The sequence below is a fragment of the Strigops habroptila genome, chromosome 11 (genome assembly GCF_004027225.2).
Source record: "Strigops habroptila isolate Jane chromosome 11, bStrHab1.2.pri, whole genome shotgun sequence".
In the NCBI taxonomy this organism is placed as follows: domain Eukaryota; kingdom Metazoa; phylum Chordata; class Aves; order Psittaciformes; family Psittacidae; genus Strigops; species Strigops habroptila.
In genome coordinates this window covers 20,069,212-20,091,388 of record NC_046360.1, presented here as the reverse complement: position 1 = coordinate 20,091,388, position 22,177 = coordinate 20,069,212, and the positions used below count along the sequence as shown (strand labels likewise).

Below are 22,177 nucleotides of genomic sequence, written 5' to 3'. Positions count from 1 at the left end.
AATTCCCTGTGGAGCAGTCCTTAGCTCAGACACAAATAGCTGCCTGTCCCATGATGCTGTTTACTGTTCCATGGGAAACCAGAGAGCTTTGCTGTAGACATAATGAGGGGATAGGACCTATTTGTGTTTTTAGGGTCTGTGCACCTGGCACCCGTTTTTGTTTGGTATTTAAAATTAATAATGAATTCAAAATTAATAATTTCATATTTGCAAGATTAGACTTGCTTTTTCAAGCTGTTTTTCATAATTTGTGATCTGTGAAGTGACTGAACAGGATTGTAATTGTCTGAAAGAAAAGCTTTGTTTTCAGGGGATTCTTTTGACTCACCTGAAGGCAAAATTTTGTAGAGTATCTGACAAAGGTCTCCTTCCCTGAGTTTGGTGTTTTGTTTTTTTTTTTTTAACCTTTAAGTATTTACCCTTAAATATTAATACCCTTAAATACCGTTGAATAAATATACTCTTAAATACACTTAGATATCTTTATCCTTAAAAAGCTTCCTAATAAGAGATTGCATCTTCTTAAATGACAGTTATTCTTCCTACTCCCTGGCTCTAGGAATAGGTAGGAGAAGGGTTTGTGTAGCAGTATCTGAAAAACTGCTGATTTTTCTTGACAGTTGGGGTTGCGTGTAAACTTTTAAAATGGGATTATAAGAGTTCCTGAGGGAACTGACACTCAGCTCTCTAGTGTTCTGGCAGCTAATTCCCAAAATCTCAGTGCTAATCTGAGTTTTTAACTCTGTGGCCTTGTTGGACTGGCAGTTTGTGCTGATGTAATGGAGGCATGTTGGGACTCGTGTTATCTTCAAACTTTGTTATGCTGCTGCTTCACCTTCTACCGCTACAGTGATGAACTAGGCCAGTTGCAAGGTGGATTTTGGTGGATAGCAGTAAGAGTTACTACTTCTTAGATTTATATTTTCTCACTGATGCACAAAGTAAACTCACATCCCTGCTGCCCCCCTTTTGACTTTATATTGTTTTTAAGGATGTTCAAGATCCTGCAGTGACTGTGAGCTTCCCACTGGATGAAGATACAAATGTTTCTCTTGTTGCTTGGACCACTACTCCTTGGACCTTGCCTAGTAACTTGGCCCTTTGCGTTAATCCGGAATTGCAATATGTTAAGTTGAGAGGCAAGTGTTAACTGAAGGTGACATACAATGAACATTTCTTTCTTCAGTGCCTGTGAATATGTACTTACATTTTGTATGATAGGCTGGTTTATGCTGAATTTATAGTGCTTTGCTGGGGTTGGATCAGTGTTATTTGGGAGGATGAGATTTTTCTTCCTATGTGGCTGATGATTTTTGACTGCTGTGCTCTTTTTATTTTACATGCATTGTGAGAACTGTTCCCTGAGATATATTTGTAGATGAAATAAAGAGGAAGAGCAAATGTTTTATCTGTTGTATTAAAGTAACACTATATTTAAGACACAGGGAAGTGTGACTGGGTGTCCCCAGCTTTTTTTCTTCCCTCCTTTCTTAGGGCTCAGACTCATGAACAAGTTACTGCTATAAGACAGCTAAGTTGCAGTAAGTGAATGTCTCTGTACTCTTAACCCATAACATACTCAAGATGTCAGGTGCTAGTCTTAGATTTTTAGCACAAATGTAAGCCAAGATATATACCCTGAGTTCCAGTTTAACACTACATTTGGCCACGGGCCTTGGCTCACTCATGGACAAGTTGTTGTGCCTGGCTAAACAAGTTGTACTACAAGGTAATCTCTTTGATGAGAGCACCAGCACTTCAGGAATTGTATGCAACAGACCATGTAGGATGCATAAACCATATATGCTGTTGCTTTTCGTGTTGCTGCTTCAAGGTGTTTTCCAGGGTTTGCAGTTCCATTTTTTTTCAGTTGGCAAGGGAGTATGTTAGGATGTGTCTTCCTTTTCACTTAGGAAAGGAATTTATTTTATCCTGGAAATGCAGTTGTCATCTAAAAAACCTTCACCCCCCCAAAAAAAAGTAATCAGGAATTTGTATGAAAGTACTTCTTGCATTCCTGTTTTCAGGTTCTCTCAAACTGCTCACCTTTTCTTACTTTTAAGTGTACATTTTCTTTGTTTTAAAAGAAGAAGGGTGGGGGAAAACTATCTAAGTTAATGATGGCATTTAATCTGGAGTAAAAGAATGCCAAAGGTGTAATTTCCAGTTCCAACATAACCCCATGAATCTAATGTGTGTCTAAGGTAATGTTAAACATGAAAGGTTGCAGAGGACTTTACAGTGAACTCCATATGTTTGGGTTTTCTTTGTTTTAAGAGAAAAGTAAATATGTTTTGGTTTTCAAAGGTGTTAATTTAAATGCGGTCACCTCAAAGAGTTACTGGGTACTTTCAGAATTAACACCCACATCTGCCTGAGATGCTGAGTTTTTGGGTTGGATGTCTTTGGCCTGCAGACTGCTGGTGGGATAGACACCCTGAATAATTTGGGAGGGTAGTAGTCTGAATAAAACTTGTTATTGAAGTTAAGGGGTTAGGGTTGTTTGGGGGTAGAAGATGGGTTTCCTTCATAACGTTTCACTTTGTATTTACTTCCTTTAAAAAGAAGTCCAGCATAAAACCGATTGAAATAGTCAATCTCAGAAAGACAGCATAAAGTGCAGTCATTACCCCTGATGTCAACTTCATAATCTTGATTTTATGTGTTAATTATTCATCTTCCAATTGTTTCCCTCTGTTTCAGTTACATACACTGAAATTTTTCAATTACTTTTCATTGGCAAAGTGATAATAAACAAGGTAGTGTATTTCTGCCTCTTGAACAAAAAACCACACTGAAAATCAGTGCCCTGGGTTTCATCCTGTGGTTTCTGTTCAAACTTAACTTTCGAAAAGTGTTCGTTAAGTGGCTGTATGGAGAAGAAGCAGCTGGAAACTAGTTGTCGATCAGCAGGATTATTCTCTTAGTTTTATAGCTAATATGATACCATCTTGCATAAATTGAAAGGTTTCATAATGGTGCAAATGAGGATATTAAATTGAGATTTATGTAACTTTTTATTTTATTTTATATTCTAGATAGTGCCACGGGAAAGATCTACATTTTGATGGAATCCAGGCTGATAGCACTGTACAAATCTGACAGTGAATATGAGGTACTTGACAGGCAAGTACATAAATTATTGCACACTTGTTAACTTCCAGTATTTTTTATAGATCAGAAGTTAAACGTTTCAAGAAGTTGGATTTTGCAGTTATGTAAAGATGGGTTTCCCTGCATATGTGTGTATCTTGCAAAAATCTATAAAAGAAATGGAAATTTACCAGAACAAATTGGTCTTGCACATGAAGCTACAAATAGAATAAAAGTTTCATTGGTTCGTTGTATTTCTGTGAGGGGTGGGAAGGTTCCTTAGTCCTTTTCCTGTGTGTTTTCATAGAAAGACATTAATTTAAAAGTCTCAAAAAAACCCTGGAGATTGTCCAAGCGCCGAATGCTTTCTAAACATTATGTAAATATTTAAAGGCAAAAGCAAAACCATTGTCTTTAGGAAGCAAATACTGCTTCTGTAGGGTGTTCTACCTACGTTATGTAGTTAGTGGCAGTTAATGCTTTCTGAGGACTGCTTATTCATCGTGGTTCAGTGGAAAAATAGGAATCGTTTAGTAAGTCATTAAATTCTCTAGCTCCCTTAAACAAAACACGTAGCTTGGCTTCTCCTAAATCTTTTGTGTAAGACATAAGTCTGTTAATGAGGTGAAATACAGCAAATATTTATCTTTTTTACTTCATTCAGTTTTGCGTAGCGGGTAAAAAAACCCAACCAAACCTAACAAAAACCCCACACCACAAATAACAATCGTAATAAAAAAGCAAAGACTAAAATTTCTTCTGAGAACAACCACCCTTCTTCACTGCTATCACTTTTATTTTTATCTTTTTTATTTTTATCAAGCAGTCAAAAGCTTTAAAAAATAAAAAAACATTTTAAAAAGGAGGATACATCTTATTTCAGCTAAGCAATTCATGTAGTCATTGAATTAGGGGAATATAGAGCTGGAATGTTTGCTTAAGATGTCTACTTTGATGCCTTATACTGTGACAGTTGAGTAATTCTTATTTGGTATTTCTGCACTGATTTCCCCTCCTGTCCCCCAGCTGAATTCTCTTCTGTCACTTACTCTGTTATCAGTTTAAGCTGGTGCTCAGTTTATAAAGATGATTTTCAGTGCTGTCATTCTTCAGGGTTGGCAGAACTTCTGATCTCCAGATTTTTTTCCTCCTCCAGAGCCATCAGTAAAACCATTGAATGGTGTCAGCGTTGTGATAGTCCCTACCAGGATGCCACTTGAAATTTTCTTTCAGTGTGATACTGAATTAACAATAACTCTTTTCTCGAAGTGGTTGTGCATCCATGTAAACATACAGTCACCCAGTTGAAATACTTGTTTGTGCCAGAATGAGATGTCAAAGTGTCTGAAGTCTTACTATAACAGTAAGACTCAAATCTATCTGCTTGCTTCTTATCTAAGCTAGTTAGTCTGCCTAAAAAGAAGTAGTTTGGCTTGGTGTGACTTGTTCTTGACAAATTCGTATTGTATGTTCTTTAGCACTTCACTTAAAAACTGTTTCATCACTTAAAGTTGAATCAGGTTGTTAATTTGTCTGACAGGTTTTTAGGTCTAGTAGTGCTTCATTTCTCCCTGGAAGCACAGATACTGTGTATGTCCCTTTCCAGTCTTCTGAAACCTCTTCAGACTGTCTGAAAACTAAACCTTCTACCAAACCCACTTGATTTTCTTAAATATTTTTTAATGTCTTTCGTTTAGACTTGGAAAAAAATGACAAAGTTAGATGTATTAAACCTGTTAATGTCTTTTTCAGCTCCAAATTCTTTTAGAGGAGTACAGATTTTAATTTCAGCCTTGGTTGCAGTCATTCTGTATCCAGGAATGCACTGAACGTTTTGGCTTTTGTTGGTGTGGTGTTTTCATCAGAGCTGTGAAGCACCTGCTCTTAAGACAGCCTTATACTGGTTTCAGTTGTTGTTGCTTATGTCTCTGGCTAGTTGTATTTTTGATCCTCTCTCCCCCCCAATATGTGATTTCTTTTTTACCTTTCTGTGCCTATACCTAAGGCTGCTAGCAATTTTTTATTCTCCTTGCAGAAAAGTGTATGTTTCTTCTTTCTTGTATTAGTGCTGCAGTCTTCTCAAGCTGATAGATTTTTTTTGATCATGCTCCAATTTTTCTGTTATGTAAGAAATTAATTCTCTCAAATGTGAACTGTGTGAGACAGGTAAGTGGTGGCTGATAGGTAAATGGATCTTTTAAAGATTTAGATCTCTTTTAATATAAGTTCATAGAAATGAATTTTCCTGTTTCCACTCTTAACTTTCTTCTTTCTTTGGCTCACTTTTGAATGGTCAGGCGGAAAATTCATGACAGTTGCTTTATACCAGTTGGCAGGCTGAGGTCAAGGAATGATCTCAGTGAAAATTTTCTGTCTGAAGTCATCTGAACTTCCTGAGCACTCTCAGCCTTCCCACCCTGCCTCAAATCTGACTTTTCTCCCCCTTCTCCTCCCAGGTGCAGATGGTAGGTTTTTGTGTGAGAGCAGATGGGAATACTTCCTTGTTTCCCTGATGAGATGGCTACCATCTTTATCAGAATACTTCTGGTTACTTTGCACAATGATTGGTCTTGGTATATTACCCTATTTTTGGCCTTTTGAGTGGCTTGTTTGATTTATAGCAGTGGTAGATATGAAATGGTTGAGCATTTTTCTCGTTCTGTGTTACATTTCAGTCTATTGGCATATTAAACACTTGGTCTTTACCTTTTTTTCCCCCCACTGTTTTCTCCTTTTGCATTCTTGAGAATCCAGAAAAGAGATACCTGATCTCTTGAGAGTGAAAGATTACTATAGTGATTTTAAATGAGTCTGTTATCCATAGAACGTAGGTCACAAGAAGGCAGCACTGTGTAAATTTTCAGTTTGAAGTTCAGGACTTCAATAAATGAAGTATTTCAGATCTCAAAAGAGAAAAAGTGATCCATAACCCTTACCTTTGACTGACTTCAGTAGAATTTAACTACTTTTTTTAAAAGCCTGATCTAGTGCCTTATGTTCTGTGTCTGAGCATTCCCACATCTGTGTGGCTGAGTACTGGGATGCTTTGCTCTCATCTGATCGTGATTAAGCACCTCAAACATTCTTAAGGCTGTTTGTAATATAAAACATATAAACCATCCACAAATCTGTGGCTTAAAATAGAAATCTTTCCTTTACCTAGTGGATCTTATGTATGTCGAGCTGAGGAGTTAAGCTTTTTAACTAAGCACTAAATGCTGCTTGAGTTAATTTCTGTGCAATGAAACAGCTTTGTTTCATATTTCAAAGCGGCTACACTTTGAAGTAGCCAAGTGTTTTATGGATTGACCATTGCTTTGGAAGACTAGACTTTTTCTTGAAAGGGATTTAAGTACTTTCCGACAGAGTTCTGAGCAGTAAATCCCAACCTAATCACCATCTTTGTCAACTATTGTCAGAAGTCTGAGAGAGAGCCAGACCTACAGGCTCTGGCTCTGTCTTACATTTCTTGTCAGGCTCAGTTGGTTCCTCAGTTAGTCCTGTCTTTGTTGGATCTTTGTCTGAGATGCCCGTGGAGAGTTTGGATGCCTAGTTTTAGAATAAGGAGCGAACTGTCCAAGCTTTAAATGCTGCAATACCCTGTATCACAATCTCTGTGCATATAACTTTTAGGTATTTTGGATCCGTGCTTATTTAGTTCTGTTGAACATGCTGAGCTCTAGGGCTTTGTTGTTATGAATATTAAATTGAAATTGTGTTTTATCCAGAAGCTTCTTGCCCAGCTTTACCTGAAAGAGGTGGTTAATGATTAATTCCTTCATTAATTCACAATGATTGCTTGATTGCAAGACCATCAGGTACAAGCATACTTGTTGACTGTTAGCAGAGATGCATTAAGACATTATGGTTTTTGTCCACGTCCAAATTGCCAAAGAGATGTAGAAATGGGGAGAAAACTGTTGAGGAAATGCCTTTTTTTTTTTTTTTTTTTTCACCTTATGAAGTAAAATTCTGTTAGGGATGGGGGAAAAAGGAAATGAAAAGCAATTGTCTAGTTGTTAATTTGTGTTCATGTAAATCCTTCTCTTCAGGTTTCCTGGCATTGCTCTTAAAGGCAAGAAATATAAACCACTCTTTGAGTATTTTATTCAGGTAAGAACAAGTCTGGGGCGCGATACAGGATACAAAGAGAAAAATAGAAACCGTTCTCAGCATTCCTTGTTTGTGTTATAGAAATCTTGTGTCCTAATAACAAACCCCAGGTTGTATTAAATTATTCAAAGTCCTAGTGAAAGGGTGAAAAACCAAGTTTACTTTTTTTCTATGTTTTTCCCCTTAAGTTTTAAATATATCCAGAGTAAAAATTCAGTCATAAACAGTAGCTCAATTTTAGACTGCAGAGAAACTTCCAATACATGTTAATGAGTAGGCAACACACTCTCAACTTCTCATCTGGTGAGCTTCTGTTGTCTGCCTATTAAGTCCACAGATTTTGTTCTCGCAGGAGAATGACTTTGTGGATAACAGTTGCAGACATGTAGTGGTTTTCACTGAAGAGTTAAAAGCCTTTGCTAAAATGACTACTGATATATCTGTTCTTTATGGATGTCATCCTGTGCAGCATTTCAGCGCTGCATAAGTCTAGTGTAGCTAATAGCACCGCAGATAATAGAATAAGAGAAGGGGTAGAGAATTTATATATTAAAAAAAAAAGTCTGATTAAAAATGGATTAAATTTTTCAAAGAGTTGAAGTGGATTATAGTACTGCTGGACAAGCAGCTGTTACCTCCTGTAAGGGATTTGGTCGTTTGTGACTACCATCTGTTCTGAAGCATGTGCTGAAGTCAGCAAAGGTGAGAGAACCTCTGTAGGGAGCAGCAGTTGTTATTTCCAGAGAAAGGTCAAACCCACAGCTGAATTGAAAAATGGGCCCGCAGGTGTAGAGGTTTGGAATGGATCTGTTCTTTGAGTCCTGCTGTACTGCTGAGGAGCAGATGGGCATCTTCTGGGTTTGGTTTTTTTAGAATGTATGTCTTATCTCAAAATATCCCGCTTCAGAACAAGCCAAACCTAATATTTTATAACATACTTGATTCAACTGTGACTGCAGCAATTTTTTTTTCACTACTTCTGTATTAATGAATAGAAAATATCTCTTTATTTTTCATTGCCTACATATTGAACACACTGAAAATTAAATTGTTGGATCTTTTCTTGGCAATTTTTAACTTACCAACTTATTCTCTGAAGGAAATAAAGAACACGTATGACTATACAGGCAAACTTCTTTTTTGAAGTTAGAAGGTACAGTGGGCATATGAAAATGCAAGGATTTCTGTATAAAGAATCCTTGTCGCTTTCTTGATTGTATCCTCACCTAAAGGAGCATATTCATTTATAGTCTGTTAAGCACAGAACTGTGTGAAGATCTGTGGCTTGAAGAGCAATTGACTATGAGGCCTTCCAGAAAGGTCTTAGCTTAAATCACATTTGGCACTGTTTAAATGAAATACACAGCCTGGATATCTTAGCTATGGGAAATTATTAATGTTAGGAATGTCACATTTTACTGTGTCACTTATTTCTGATGCAGTTCTTTACTCTTGCAGGTGGCTAGTGCCTCTTCCATGTTCTTCAGAATTCTGCTTTGCTATATATGTTTATACATATATATATGAAAAACATTTTTTTGTGTTACAGTACAAAGATAAAGGTGCCTTTGCTGTGGTGGTAGACAGTTATGTGAAGGAGGAGGAAGGCACAGGTGTTGTACATCAGGCCCCCTATTTTGGTGCTGTGAGTATGAACTACATAGCTAATGTTAATTTTGTTCCAACACGTTACTTGGCTTTCCAGCTACTGGGGACTATCTGTCAGAGTGACTATGATATTAAACAATCCTCCCATTTGGTATGCACAAATGTAATAGTACAATGGAGCATTGTATTCTCATGAGTTCTTACACTCACTAGTGGCCTTTGTGTGCTAGACTGGAGATTTTAGGTATCCCTTGATTTGGTTATTGTTGTGCTATGTGAATTGAACTTGCCAGTGTATCTTCTGAGTTTCATTGATCTTAGCTTTTCTCAATGTCTGAAATTACAGCTTGGAGAAGAAATGATCTGTTGCACTGATAGTTAAAACGGGCTTTGCTAAGTGATAATTTTGGATGGTAACAGCAGTTCTGCTCAGCAGACTGCCCCTCTTCAGCATTTCAATTTCATTACTCATTGGGCTTTGAGAGTATGAAAAAGTGCTTTGACTGCTTTTGTACTGAGACTTGATCCCTTGGTGTGAAAGGGTTTTGTTGCACTCCATTTTATTTTTTTCCCCGTCTTTATTGTCTTTTCCCTCAGTCTATTCTTCTGAAGGTTAAGAGGGATAATTTTTCATGGATTTAATAATTTCAGTTCTAAGACACATGAATTAAAAGCACTAGTTCAGGCTTATTGTCCTTTTTGTATAGTGTTCTGTCTTCAGCCATTGTACAAAGATGCCCTCAAAAACTAGCAATAGAGCTGCCAGTGCCTAGCAATTAGCAATCCCTGGACCATGAGCTCTGTCATAACTTCCAGAAACTGTTGGCATTAGTAATAGACCTCTTTGTATTCATGTGAAATATCCTACCCATAGTCTGTCTTTTTGCTTTTCTGCATTTTTCCAAAGGGTGCATCCACTGTGGTGGTGTTTCCCTTGTCAAGATGAACATGGATATGAAAAGATGTCCAACTTAATACAGCTATGAATAAAGAAAATTAGACTGGGTTGTAAGTTATTAGTTAATAAAGAAATCCATGGTAACTGATAAAGTGTCTTAAGGAATCTAAAGCCTACCATACTACTTGTACCTCAGACACTCCCTTACAGGTAAATCCTGCAAGGACTTGACTGAGGGTTTGAGCAGCAGACCTGATTTTTGAGTCAAGCGATAGCATACAGGAAGGCAATAGGCTGCTAGTAGAGAAGGAGCTCTGGAAGAAGCTTTCCTTTGGCTGCTGTAGTGTGTATTTGCACAATACAGTTTAGTTGTTGGAAACTGCTTGTCGGAAAACCTGACTGGCCAGTAAGAGCAAGGAATATCTGCCCTCTTTTGTTTGATTTTGTTATAAGCCCACAGAGGTTTCTGTAAGCACAGGAGAAAAAAATAATCTTTTTGTCCCCTTCTTGGAAGTCAGCAATTATCTGTAAAACCATTTTTTTTTTTGAAACCATGACAGTAACAGTTAAATGCATTGCAAAGAAAAAAAAATGCATGAAGTATTAATGTCGGGGGAAAAGTACACTAACATCACAAACAAAACTTTGCACTCATTAGCTAAGGAGCAGCTTGACTTTATAATGCATGATGCAGAGACCTGAGTCAACTGGCTATGCTGCCTTTAGGAGGAAATTGCATAGTGTATGTTACACTTAATGCTGCTAGCTCTTTCTTCTGGGATGCACATAGTTCAATTTTGACAACTCACTGATTCTTTGTGTGTAGAAAGGCTCACAAAGGGGACTGGTTTAGATCCAGGAATTCATCATTGTGCAGTAGGCTCTGTGTAGAATACCAAGTGTTACATGTGTTGGCATTAAATGTTTGCCTTCAGACAAGCTTAGACGAAGGGAGAACTCCTAACTGTAGACAGGACTGTCTTTGTAATTAATTGGGTTCTTTGAGACTTCCTTTACTGTTGTGTTGAAGGTGAACAGAAAAGGGGTAAGTGGAGCAGGAAGCAAGGGTCAAAGGAGAAGAAATAGAGCACAATGCTTCACAGAAAGCATTGTGTCTTGTCTCTATCTCTTCCCTTCAATATAACTCCATTTGATAAATAGGGATAGAAAGGTAAGGGTGTTTTTTAAATCCTGCTTACTGATACATATCTGTATTGCTGATGAGAAATGCATCCTTCTCCAACAAATTTGAAGTGAGAATTCAACTTCATTTAGTTCCCGGGTATGTATTTCATTGTCTTTTATGATGCTTTTGCCAAATACAAGCTGCCACACAATTACCAGAGCACTGTTATTTCATTTCAAAAATTAAAGCTCACAGACAAGCTTAAAGAACAAGACAAACTCTGTAAACTCATTGTACCTCCAGATTAAGGTGACATTAAAATTCAGCTGCTCAGGCATTTCATCATATGTAAATTTACCTACAGTCAACTTAAAAAGCTTTGGTAACATTGTAATTTGCATACAAGCCCTATATGTCCAGTGCCTGCTCAGACTGAGTCACGGAAGTTTCATAGATGTCTTATTGTTGCACTTTACTTTTGCAATTTACTGAAAATGTACTTGATTTTTAAAAGATACTGGGTTTTCTTTTAATTTCATATAGAAGAGATTTGAGTTCTCAGCAATGAGCTGTTTAATAGCCTCTGCTTTTTTTTTGTATTACAACTTTTATATGTACTCTTTTGAGAGAATTGTGGGAATGATACAAAAGTAAACACTATGATTTCCATCCTGGAAAGAATTGAAATTTCTCTTAGCTTTCCAGCGGAGCTTAGCATTTGTGGATTTCTCTATGTGCCTGAATATATTCTTAGATTGTGGTTACTGAGGCAAATCTTCATTAAATCAAATGGCAGGTCGCTCTGGAAAGCTTTTACATTCCAGTTCTTCAAAAGAAAGGAACTAACTGCAGAAAACCAAAATAGCAAAGCCCTTTATATATCATTTGCTGCATCGGTGATGCAAATGGAACTGAACCACCTCTTGACCTAGGTCCTGCGAAGTGGAAGGTTTGTTACTATGTTTTAGCTACATTGTGAGCATGCCAAGCTTTGTAGTCTTTGCTGGCTGCTTCTTCAAAGCCTTTTACAATTCACTGCCAAACTGGGGCTGACATTAGTTCTGTCATCTGGCCTACATCTTAAATACTGCAGTCTGCTTGCTGCATCTCAGCAATAATAGCTGGTGAAAGCTCAACTGGGAATGGGCTTATCTCAGTTACTCTATTGTCTGAAGAAGCGGGTTGACCAAGTGGAGGCTCAAAAATTGTAACTACAGGGACTAGTGGGTAGGGTAGGAAGTACAGGATGAGGACCACAGGAAGGATATGGAAACCCTGCTCTGTAACTCCAAAGCTGGCTTGCCTGTGTTTAGTTATATCTAGGAAAGGAGAATTTGGCTAGCTGTGAAGCACTTGCTTATTTAATGCTTATTTACACGCTTGCTTCTGGTGTGGTCTGCTTGATCAAGGTGGACAAACTGCTCTAGAGTTCAACTCCAATGAAATAGCTGCTGTGTTTTATGGAAGGTAAATGAGTTCTAAGCATAGAGGAGGGTAACAGTTCAACTGCTGCCAGTTTTGGCAGGCAGGGTCACTGCAGGTTCTGTTTCACATGACACACAGCTTTGGGTTTTATCCCTGAAGTCGGTGGTTTCCCCTGTTCTGTTAGAGCAGCAACACAGGAACCTCTAAGACTCCAAAAAACCTCCTGACTTGATGCAGGCTTAGACAGGGCCATTTCCTTTGAGGAAAATGAAGTGACTCTGTGAATGTGCTGAGAGTGATTGGTGGGCAAGTGTCCTCTTCTGCCTTCTCATTCTGCCCTCAGAAATGCTCTTTTGCCTTAGGGCAAGAGAGTGGGTAATCTGGAGTTAAGATACGGATTTAATTTGACTTCAAACTTGAAATTAAAATCTGAAGTTTTCCATTCCCCTACTAATTTAGTTTTCATCTTTTCTAAGATACCATTGTTATTTAGTTATGTTCAGGAAAGTCTTGTAGTGACCCTCTTTTTCTTGCCTTTTTGTTTTGGGTTTTTTTGCCTTACTGCTACAGGAAATTAAAAGTTTAAACACGCTCGCCAGGAAAATAAACTGTGATGTTGTCCATGTGTGGTTCTCGGTCAGTAGCTTTGCCTACGGGCCAACAAAGATTGAGAAATGCAGATTTAAAGGCTTTGAAACATCAAGACACTCAGAAAATGGGATTTCTTATGTGGAGTTAGATTGATTAAAAGAGCCTGCCTTCTGAAAAATGCATGCAGGCTGGTGTGCTAAACAGGCACAAGGCTCTGGCTGGTAAAGAGCATGACATGGTGCTTGTCAGTTCCTTTGCTATGCAGTAGTAGCCTGAAGCTGTTGACTACATTGTGTGTATGTATACACATACATACAAACAATGTGTATGTCCAGAAGCACGTGTACATGTCCCTTCTACTAGCTATGAGAAAACAGAAAGCAGAAATCATAATTTATCTGATGAATAAAACTAAAATCCTATAAAATACTTATTTTCATATGCACACTTAGGATTAATGAAGGCTGAGTATTTTGCTATTCTTGTCTAGTCATCACACTGTCTATTTAATATTTAGTTTCTTTTTTCCAGGGATGGATATTTGAACCAGTATTTTGTATTTCTGTAACTTGGTGCTTGTCTGTTTTGTAGGATGATTACAGAGTCTGCATGGATTTTAATATCATCCAGAAAGATTCTGTGCCCATTTGTCCTGTTGATGCATCAGGCTGCTTCACAGCAGAAGTGACTGACTTTGCTGGACAGTATGTGAAGGTCAGTGGTGTTGGAGAAAGCAAATTACTGCTTGATTCAAGATAAATTTCGTGGCTGGTGGAAGTCTTCTTTTCTTTCCCTAAGTGGCTTTGTCTCCAATATGTCTTTAGTAGCTGGAAAAATGAAAATGTGTGTTAGCATTTGCAACCATGTTGCAATTGTTAATTACAATATCTGAAAAATAAAGAATTTGAAACATAAGTAATACTGTATCTAGTAGTCAACTGGAAGAGTATTATCTCCTGGTTGCTTCTGCTGCAGAAGGAATATCGTTTTATTCTTGTTTCTTATGGAAATGTTATGCATGTAGTACGTATGCAAGTGTGCAGAGCCTCCTTTACCTCTGGACGACTTCTGAGTTCACAAATGTCATCATTAAGTTTATACCAGCCAGTTATTATAACACGACCTGTTAGGGGAGAGGAATTCAGTTACTTGGGGGATGTGTTGAAATATGAATTAACTTGCCAATGGATGCAAGAGAATCCACGTAATAGGAACCCACAGGATTTCCAGATTGTTACAGACACAAATCCATAGAAAGGAGTGTCTTTTTAATTCTGTGTGCTAAGAAAACAAATCAGCTTTAGTTGGTTTCCTGCTGCTACAGTTTGTAGCAAAGAATGTTCCGGTAAACACAATTTACTTGAAAAAAGACATAAAAAATCTTGCGTTGCATTTTAACTCAAACAGATATTATTGCTTCCTGCTATATATTAAGGCAAGTAAAGAGAACACTAGAGGCTACATATTTAACTTCTTACTGGTAGAAATCTGAACTTAAGGCTCTTGGAAAATACTCTTCTGATGCTGAATTCTTAGCTTATGAGTATTGCTGTATCATAAGTCTTTCTATTCTTCTTCATTTCTTAATGTCATGTTGTTCTTTCAGTAGATTGTCTTCCATTATTAATGTGACCTTCTCTTCCAGCTTAGAATGTAAATCCTGTATAGTTAGTAAGGTATTATAAAATACCTTCAACTTCTGTAGGCGCATTAGAATGTGTTGTAGTGAAGTCTAAATACTGGGTAAGAAGCACTATGTGAATTCCTTCCAGAAAATCAGAAGACTCAGTAATGAAGATATTGTTCAGTATGAGTTCTGGCTTGTGTTACTGCTACAGAAAATTGGAATGTTGTACAGTTGTGTGTATGTGGAAGTAGAGTTAAGGGGAAAAAAGGACTGATGCTGTACACCAGGATTTGGAGAGCAAGTAACTTTCCAAATTTAATGTTTTACTGTGCCTCTGCAGTAAATGCATAAATTACTTTTATAAATAAAGCTTTTTGGATATGTATGTTTATGTAAAAAACGTTTGTGGGGTTTTTTTAGTTCGAGTATTGTCAACAGATCCTTTAGTAGCTTACTGAAATTTGTATTCCAAAGAAAACTTCTTGTTCTGTTTTGTTTTTAGGATGCAGATAAGAACATCATTAAATTACTGAAAGAGAAAGGCAGACTGGTTCACAGCAGTAGTTTTAAGCACAGCTATCCTTTCTGCTGGAGGTAAGAAAAGAAGTGCATATGGCTTTGAGAGTTCTAGCTGAGTAGTTCTTCAGGTTTGTCTCATTTTTCCCCTCCCTTGACCTACTTTATTTTTTTAACAAGACTAAAAGTAACAGGAATCAAGACTGTTGTATTAGGAGAGCTCCAATTTTGGTCTAGTAATCAAGTGAATTAATTTCTTTTTTTGCCATAAATCTGATGAACTTAAGTGTAGAGCCAAATATTTTTTTTCTGTTATGATTTTACAGGTGTGTTTTTGTGGTTTGAATTTCTCTTTCTTCAGTGTTGCGTGTAGTACTGCCTTCCGACGATGGCTTTAATCAGTCTAAAAAGCTTATTTTCTAAGCAGCTAGGTACTGAGTAGTGGAAAAGGATATTTTGGTACCCTTTGAATTGTATCTGAATAAGTGTATTACAGTATGCCTTTAAATGTTTGTGTTCATACTTTCCATGTATTGGATAAAAGGGCTATATTTTAGCTGTTATCATAGTTACTTGTTTTTAATCTTGTAAACTACTTCTTTCTTTGGAGTCTGGTAGACAGCTTATAATGTGGAACATCTGTATCATTGATTAAAATCAAAGTTAGCATGTATCCACTGCAGTGGGGAGTAAGTATAATACGTAAATACAGGGTTTTTTCCTGCTGTCATGCCTGAATGGAGGTCACAAACAATGGCTATGTCTCTGATCAGAAGTCGCAATTGACATGTTTATAATATCTGTGGGGACTTCTTTGAAAAGTTTGTTTTTGTCAACTAGAAATTCAAAATTAGCTCTGGCATGTCAGGTGGGTGGTTCGGCACAGTGGCTGTCACAAATCTTCCTTGTCAGACTGGGAATTCTGTAGAGGTTGAAGGAGGACTCCATGTCCAAGTCTCCATGTCTTCAGTACAGTAAACTAATGTAAGAAGTTTCAGTTATGAAGTTATGAGAAATACAGGGTAGGCAAATTTAATCAAGGAATGAAGCATGTTCTTAGTAACATCCTCTCTGGTTTTAAATGTCTACAGTTGCTACTGCAAAATTGAGAGAAACATAATCACTGAACAATGTCACATTTAAAAAAGATTTCAGTAATCTTTCGGTAGGAATATTCTTTCAGTAGGAATATTGTATTAAGCTGTTTTGTTACAAGTAAAGACTCTTAAAAAAAAAATCTAATTTCATATCTGAAATTACTTGAACTTTCTAAGTCCTATCTGATGCGAGCAGCAGCTGTACTGAAATAGCTGTGATGAAAGCTTTTCTCTGTGTCTAGCTAGGTGTTAGGTGAAGCATTTTAGCAGTGTGCATTTATTTTTGATCTATAGCAATAATAACCTTTACTTGCTTTTGAAAAGCAGGATTGGTTTGTTTCTAACAGGTACCTAGAGGAAGAAGGGAAATGACTCTTCAAGTACTGTGTCCTTGATGATATAAGACAGTTTTTGAAAAATGGCAGCCCAAAACCAAGCAAGGCTTGTGTTTTGCTTGTGTAGCAATTCAAATGTGCAGTCATGGCTGCCTGAGACAATGTGGTGTTGTTTGTCTCAGTTCTGAGACAAATCAGTAATACAGAAATGCTGATTCTGTGGAACACACATAATCTTGCCACTCTGTTGACATTTTTGTTGATTGATGATAAGTTGCAGGCAGCACCTAGCAGCAAATTATCTGGTGGGAAGAACAGAACAATGGATTCTACTTGAAAAGCTCATTTCACTGCCATCACAAATCAAACCATAATTGGAATATGCTAAAAGTAGAGGAGTAGTTCTTAACTTTGAACATAGTTATAAGTTATTTTGATTAATATAAGAAAACTTTGAAATCAGACTCTTCTACTTGATGTAGATTGTTCATGCTTTTCCCTGAAAGAAGGCAGTTGTTGAATCCTCAGTATGTTGAGATATTTTCCCTCTCTGCATATCATCAAATTAGGGTCCTTCTCTACATTTTCACAGAATCATAGCAGGGTTTGGATTGGAAGGGACCTTTAAGCTTACAGAGTTCAGCCCCCTCCGCCATGGGCAGGGGCACCTTCCACTAGAGCAGGTTGCTCAAAGCCCCATCCATTTTCTTGTTATATGTAGTAATTTTATGTCAACTAAACTTTAAAATCAGAGAGGAAAACGGCAACAACCTGGTAAGTACACAAATAGATAGTTTTCAGTTAGAATTCCCGTGCTCTGGGGAAGTGTTTCCCATTGCTGAAGATGGAGATCATGGTCAAAACCACTCTATGTACATGTGAGATCTTGAGAGCCTATATGACCTATGTAGCAGTTTAACTATTGACATAACAAAGGTAACTAGCATGACAGCTGAAGTGTCCATCGCAGCTACTGCGTGTCCTTCTGTTAGGAGGTAATATTGGGGAGCTCTGTCATTGACGGATACAGAGCTTTGTCTTTTTCAAGCCAGTGAAAGCAAAGGCAAGAAGCATCTTTCATAGCACGAGGTCAGTTGTCTATCACTTGTTACCTAAATTACGAGAAAATGGAATGGGATCACAGTAACTTGTTTGAAACGGCTGTGCAGTCCAGAACAGGAATGAGAGAACTATTGGGACTGTGTAGTGACCACAGAGAATGATCTTTCCAATCTTCATGTTTTCAGGTATAAAGACTGTGTTTCAGAGAATACTAGTTTTGTGGCACTGCTGGGGAACAGGCAATTTGCTCAGGTGCTTTGTTTCTTTGATTCCTCTGATAGAATTTTAAAGGACATGTTTACAAGGGGAACAGAGCATCGTTCAGTTGAGACAGACAGGAATATTTAGGCAGGAATTTTGTAAGCATCAGTCTCAGATTTAAGCTCTGTCTGGGTGGTTTTATTGATGGAAAGCACAACCCAATAATGGGTATTTCTCATCCGATTGTACAGCAAAGAAGTGAATCTGTTTTCCTCAAGCTTCTCACCAGTCATGAGGAGCAGAAATGTTTAAGATGTCGCTGTCTGGGCAGATATATTGTTCCCTTCAGTATATTGTTCCCTTTTTGTCTCCTGCTGAGGCACTGGTTGGCAGTACAGCTAAAAGAAAGTAAAATATTCAGGGAAACTGTCCCATCTTCCCTTTTTTTACCACCTTTGTATAGGTGGAAGCAGTGTTCTGTGGGTGCTTTGGAATGGTTATCAAGTATAAACTTAGAGTGATCAATTGAAAGCCTGGGGAATGGTTATGGCTTCATCTGCTTGTCTCTGTTTTTCATAGGTCGTTTGTGTCTGAAGCTACTTGTGCACTGAAGCTTGTCTTCAGTTAGCCCCATCTGTCAGCTGCTTACTCCTGATGAAGGCTGGGTACCGGTTTATTGTCCCAGCACTCTTGCAATATGTTAAGACCATGTGATAAACTTTTATTATCAGATTTTACTCTACTTGTTTCCAGTAACTCAAGATCTTGTATGTGCTGGCAATTCATCATTCTGCAGCACATCTGAAACAAGATGCTCAGTGAAACCAAAATACTTCTGGAGTACCTTGTAGCTTGTAGAGTACTTCTTTTTTACTATGATCTTGCTGCTGTGTGAGGAGTTCAATGAATTATTCCCTTTTTTAGGTGTTTGGACTTAAAATTGAGAATTGGAACATGCTGGCTTAGTATGTTTGCATTTAATAGCTAGAACATTACTATGTTATTATTTACTTTGAGGTCTTACCATTTCCTGAAAGGTTATAGGTATTTTAACTCTTAAAATACACTAATTGGGATGTATAGGTTATATTTATAAGGAAATGCCTTCTGAAATACCATATTAAGAGAAGCAATGTGTTGCGTTATGCAATGTGAATACAGTTTTTAAGGTTTGAACCACCTTTGCTGTGTGTTTTCTTCTGTTGGGCAGGCAACAGAAGCAGCAACCTCCAGGAGGTGCTTCCGCAGTAGAAATTTTAATTTGCATCATAATCTCTAGCAGTTTGTGCATTTCTTGCTATGGATGTAAGTAACATGAATCAAACTCGTAAGATGAGTCATTTACAGTAATGACTGCATGTAGGAGATGAACAGTGGTTTCTCAGGGTCTTTGCTTGTGAATTATTATTGAGCAAGTGTATTCTAAGTTCTGAGGCAAAGTGACTTAAACAAGAGGAATATTTTAAGATACATTTTGTGGGGTGAATTGCTGCTAAGGGAGAAGGAGCTTCCTATCCCAGTGTTGTTGAAGCTGCTCTGTATCCATAGGCAGATTCTACCCCCTGGAGCTCAGTCTCCCTTTTCAATCGGAAAAAAATGGAAGAATGTGAAGGATCAGAAATGTCTGAATTCTCCTATAATGAGTTTTACCCACTGTTTGATCACTGGGTCCTTTAGAAGGATGTATGCTACTTGAACGAATCTATTGAGACTGTAAGCAGTTGCATTATGGAACTAACAAATGAGAGACTGGGTTGAGACACAATGCAGTTAGATGGTTAAAGATACAAATTTTACTAGGTAATTTAGGGAGTTTATCAGTCTGTACGCCCTGCTCCATAGTGTTACATTTCTAAGCAATCCCAAGTTCTGAAACTGAGATTGCCATCACATAGGGGTTTTGTTTCATTGAATGTTGAATTAAGGAATTCTACTTTTACATGCTTATCTGGATCTCTTTCCTTCTCCTCCTGGAATGGGATGTTCTTCTAGTTAACCCTAAGTACTGTTAATTTACATTTATGATTAATTATTATTATTTTAAATCAAATAGTAAAAACATAGCATAATGTTTTCTGGCTTTTCAGTTTGATATACACATAAAGATACAGAATGAGCTCACATAGAAAGCTTAAATATGACTCATTTTAATAGGTACTGAAGTTCGTTGTACTATGTAGGAAGAGAAATTCCAAATTCAAGTGTGGTTTGAATGTTCTCATGATTTCTCATGCTATACAAAGTCCTTAAATTGCTGGGTTCGAAGGCTTTTAAAATTTATTTATTCAGGATATGATTTTTAAATAGGAGCTCAGTGTAACAGTTTGTGTAATTTAAAAAACAAAACAAAGCTCAACCTTTGAAATCATGATAATATTTCAGGAACAGTGAATTCAGTGAATGGGATGTACCAAAAAAAAACCATATTGAAGAGTACTTTATAAATAATGTAGCATTGAAAATGTTTTTGTTTATTTTGCTCCCTTCCCCATCACCTTCCCTCTACAGGTCAGATACTCCCTTGATATACAAAGCTGTGCCAAGCTGGTTTGTAAGAGTGGAGCACATGGTGGAGAAACTACTGGAGAATAATGCCCAGTGCTACTGGTAATGTCTCCTGCATTTGTATGTTTTTTTCTTTGCCCCGAGCTGGGGATGTGGGTTCTGGAACTTTACAAAGCTCTATCTCACTGTTAGTGTGCTAACTTACAGATTTCCATTCTGTCTTTCTGATCCAATGTTACTGGAATGGGGCTTGTAACCAGTTTTAAATAGTGGTTTACCTCCGGTTTTGCAAACATACCTCAAACCGATGGAGCAATGGGATAGTCAACAGGTACAACCTGCTTAATTGCGTATCAGCCCAGTGCTTGAACATGTTTGTGCACTGTTCCTTTCTTGTTTCAAGACAGCATTCTTTGCTTGTGTAAAAACCTAGTGACAAATACATTTTCAGGGTGTAAAGTTAAATACATACTAATAATTTACAGTAAAATACATTACAGGATCCATTAAAAGTATCCTCAAATCATGTTGTACAATCCTAAGCAATTCAGGATGAGAGAAAACAGAAAGGAACATCAACCTTTGTTCAAGTGCACAGTTAAGCCTCCCAAAAAGGTTCACTAAAGAGAAGAATTTAGGCAGCTAAACTCTCGATATGTATTGTTCCACATTAATTTTTAGATAAGTGTTTTTGTTTTTTTGTTTGGTTTTTTTCTTTCCTTTTCATCTAGTTGTTACAAATGCACCTTCGTCATAGGTGCATTTGAAGAAAAAAACCAGCGTCCCCCAAAACAACCCCAAAAAACCCTGACGCAGCTGCCCTGGCATGTGAAATAGTTATAAGTAAACTCAGTTTCAGATGTTTAAATAAAATATTTCCGCTAATGGCAAAACCAAAATCTTTATATGTCTGCAAGGAATGTGAAAAATGTTCCTGTGAAATTTATGCAGAAAACGACAGGTTTTAGATTGTTTAAATGCACTATTAAATGAGAAGTAAGAGGGAACTGTTGGTGGTAGGAGCCATTTTGAGAGTCAGTCATGGCTTTGTGATGTGTTAGGAATAAAAGGACCTTATCATCTCCACCTCCATAAGCTTTACTTTTATTTCCCCATGTTTCATAAATGACTTGTGCCTGGGAAGTTGAGGCTGGGTGGGGAAGACATGGAGATTACAGCCTCATTCAGTTGTACTCTATGGTGTTCAGTTGTCATTCAGTCTTTCTGTGTATGAGTACTGTAGGGGAGCTGGGATTCCACCACTGTGTGCCTCTGCTCAGCAACTGAAATGATGTTAAAGAAGGTGACCCAACTTCCAGTGAACAGTTACAGCTTATGCTGCATTTTCTTCATGGGCAGTAGTTAGCAATTAAATTCTCCATGAGCAGCTTTTGCATAACTGCTTACGTGGTACAGGCACGGTAAATATTGAAATATGTGGGAAAAGTTAGTGATCCATGATACAGACCGTCCAAAAATGCTGCAGTGTTGGCTTACTAATAAGCACATGCCCAGTCTGGATATTTAAGAAGATTTTATAGATTAGTAAGTGTTGCTTTCTGTTTTCCTTAACAGATCATACTGTGATCCTTCTTTGGGGGAAAAATAAGCTGGAGAGGGGGTGAAAGTGTTTGTTCTTAGCTTTAATTAGCTTCTTCAAGATGCTTTTACTGTTTTGATGGCTGACAGTAGACCTGCATACTTAATTTCCACATGAACATAAAAAAATACGCAGTGATCCTATTAAGGAAGTGTTTGAATGTTTGAGATTAGCTTTGCTTTCCCAGAAGCAAAACTTCAAGAAGAAACTGCTAAGTGACCTCTGCTCTTCCAGAAGACATTAGTAAGAATTAGTAAACAGTTTGAACCCTGCCTTATCTACTGATTTGGGGTTTAAGTGGTGCTCTTCCTAAGCGTTGAATAGTGGAGATGCAAAGGGAACTAAATGTGAGAGCTGCCATTGCAAAGGTTGGGTGGGAA

At 37.5% G+C, this 22,177-nt stretch overlaps 1 protein-coding gene across 11 annotated transcripts in view; it reads left to right on the top strand.

The window, feature by feature from the left end:
* The window catches only part of IARS1 (isoleucyl-tRNA synthetase 1), a 114,232-nt gene that overhangs the window by 23,735 nt on the left and 68,320 nt on the right, over positions 1-22,177 (top strand). For 9 of the 11 annotated variants that reach the window (XR_003993877.1, XM_030502278.1, XM_030502279.1 and 6 more), the window contains 7 exons: positions 992-1,139; positions 3,039-3,126; positions 7,146-7,206; positions 8,756-8,851; positions 13,446-13,568; positions 14,984-15,075; positions 20,201-20,299. Coding sequence is in view for 10 of the 11 variants with exons in the window: in XM_030502278.1 (XP_030358138.1) it covers positions 992-1,139; positions 3,039-3,126; positions 7,146-7,206; positions 8,756-8,851; positions 13,446-13,568; positions 14,984-15,075; positions 20,201-20,299 (707 nt within the window). In the remaining variant the exon portion in view is untranslated. The remainder of the gene's footprint in view (positions 1-991; positions 1,140-3,038; positions 3,127-7,145; positions 7,207-8,755; positions 8,852-13,445; positions 13,569-14,983; positions 15,076-20,200; positions 20,300-22,177) is intronic. The other 2 variants (XM_030502283.1, XM_030502281.1) reach the window with 2 other exon arrangements.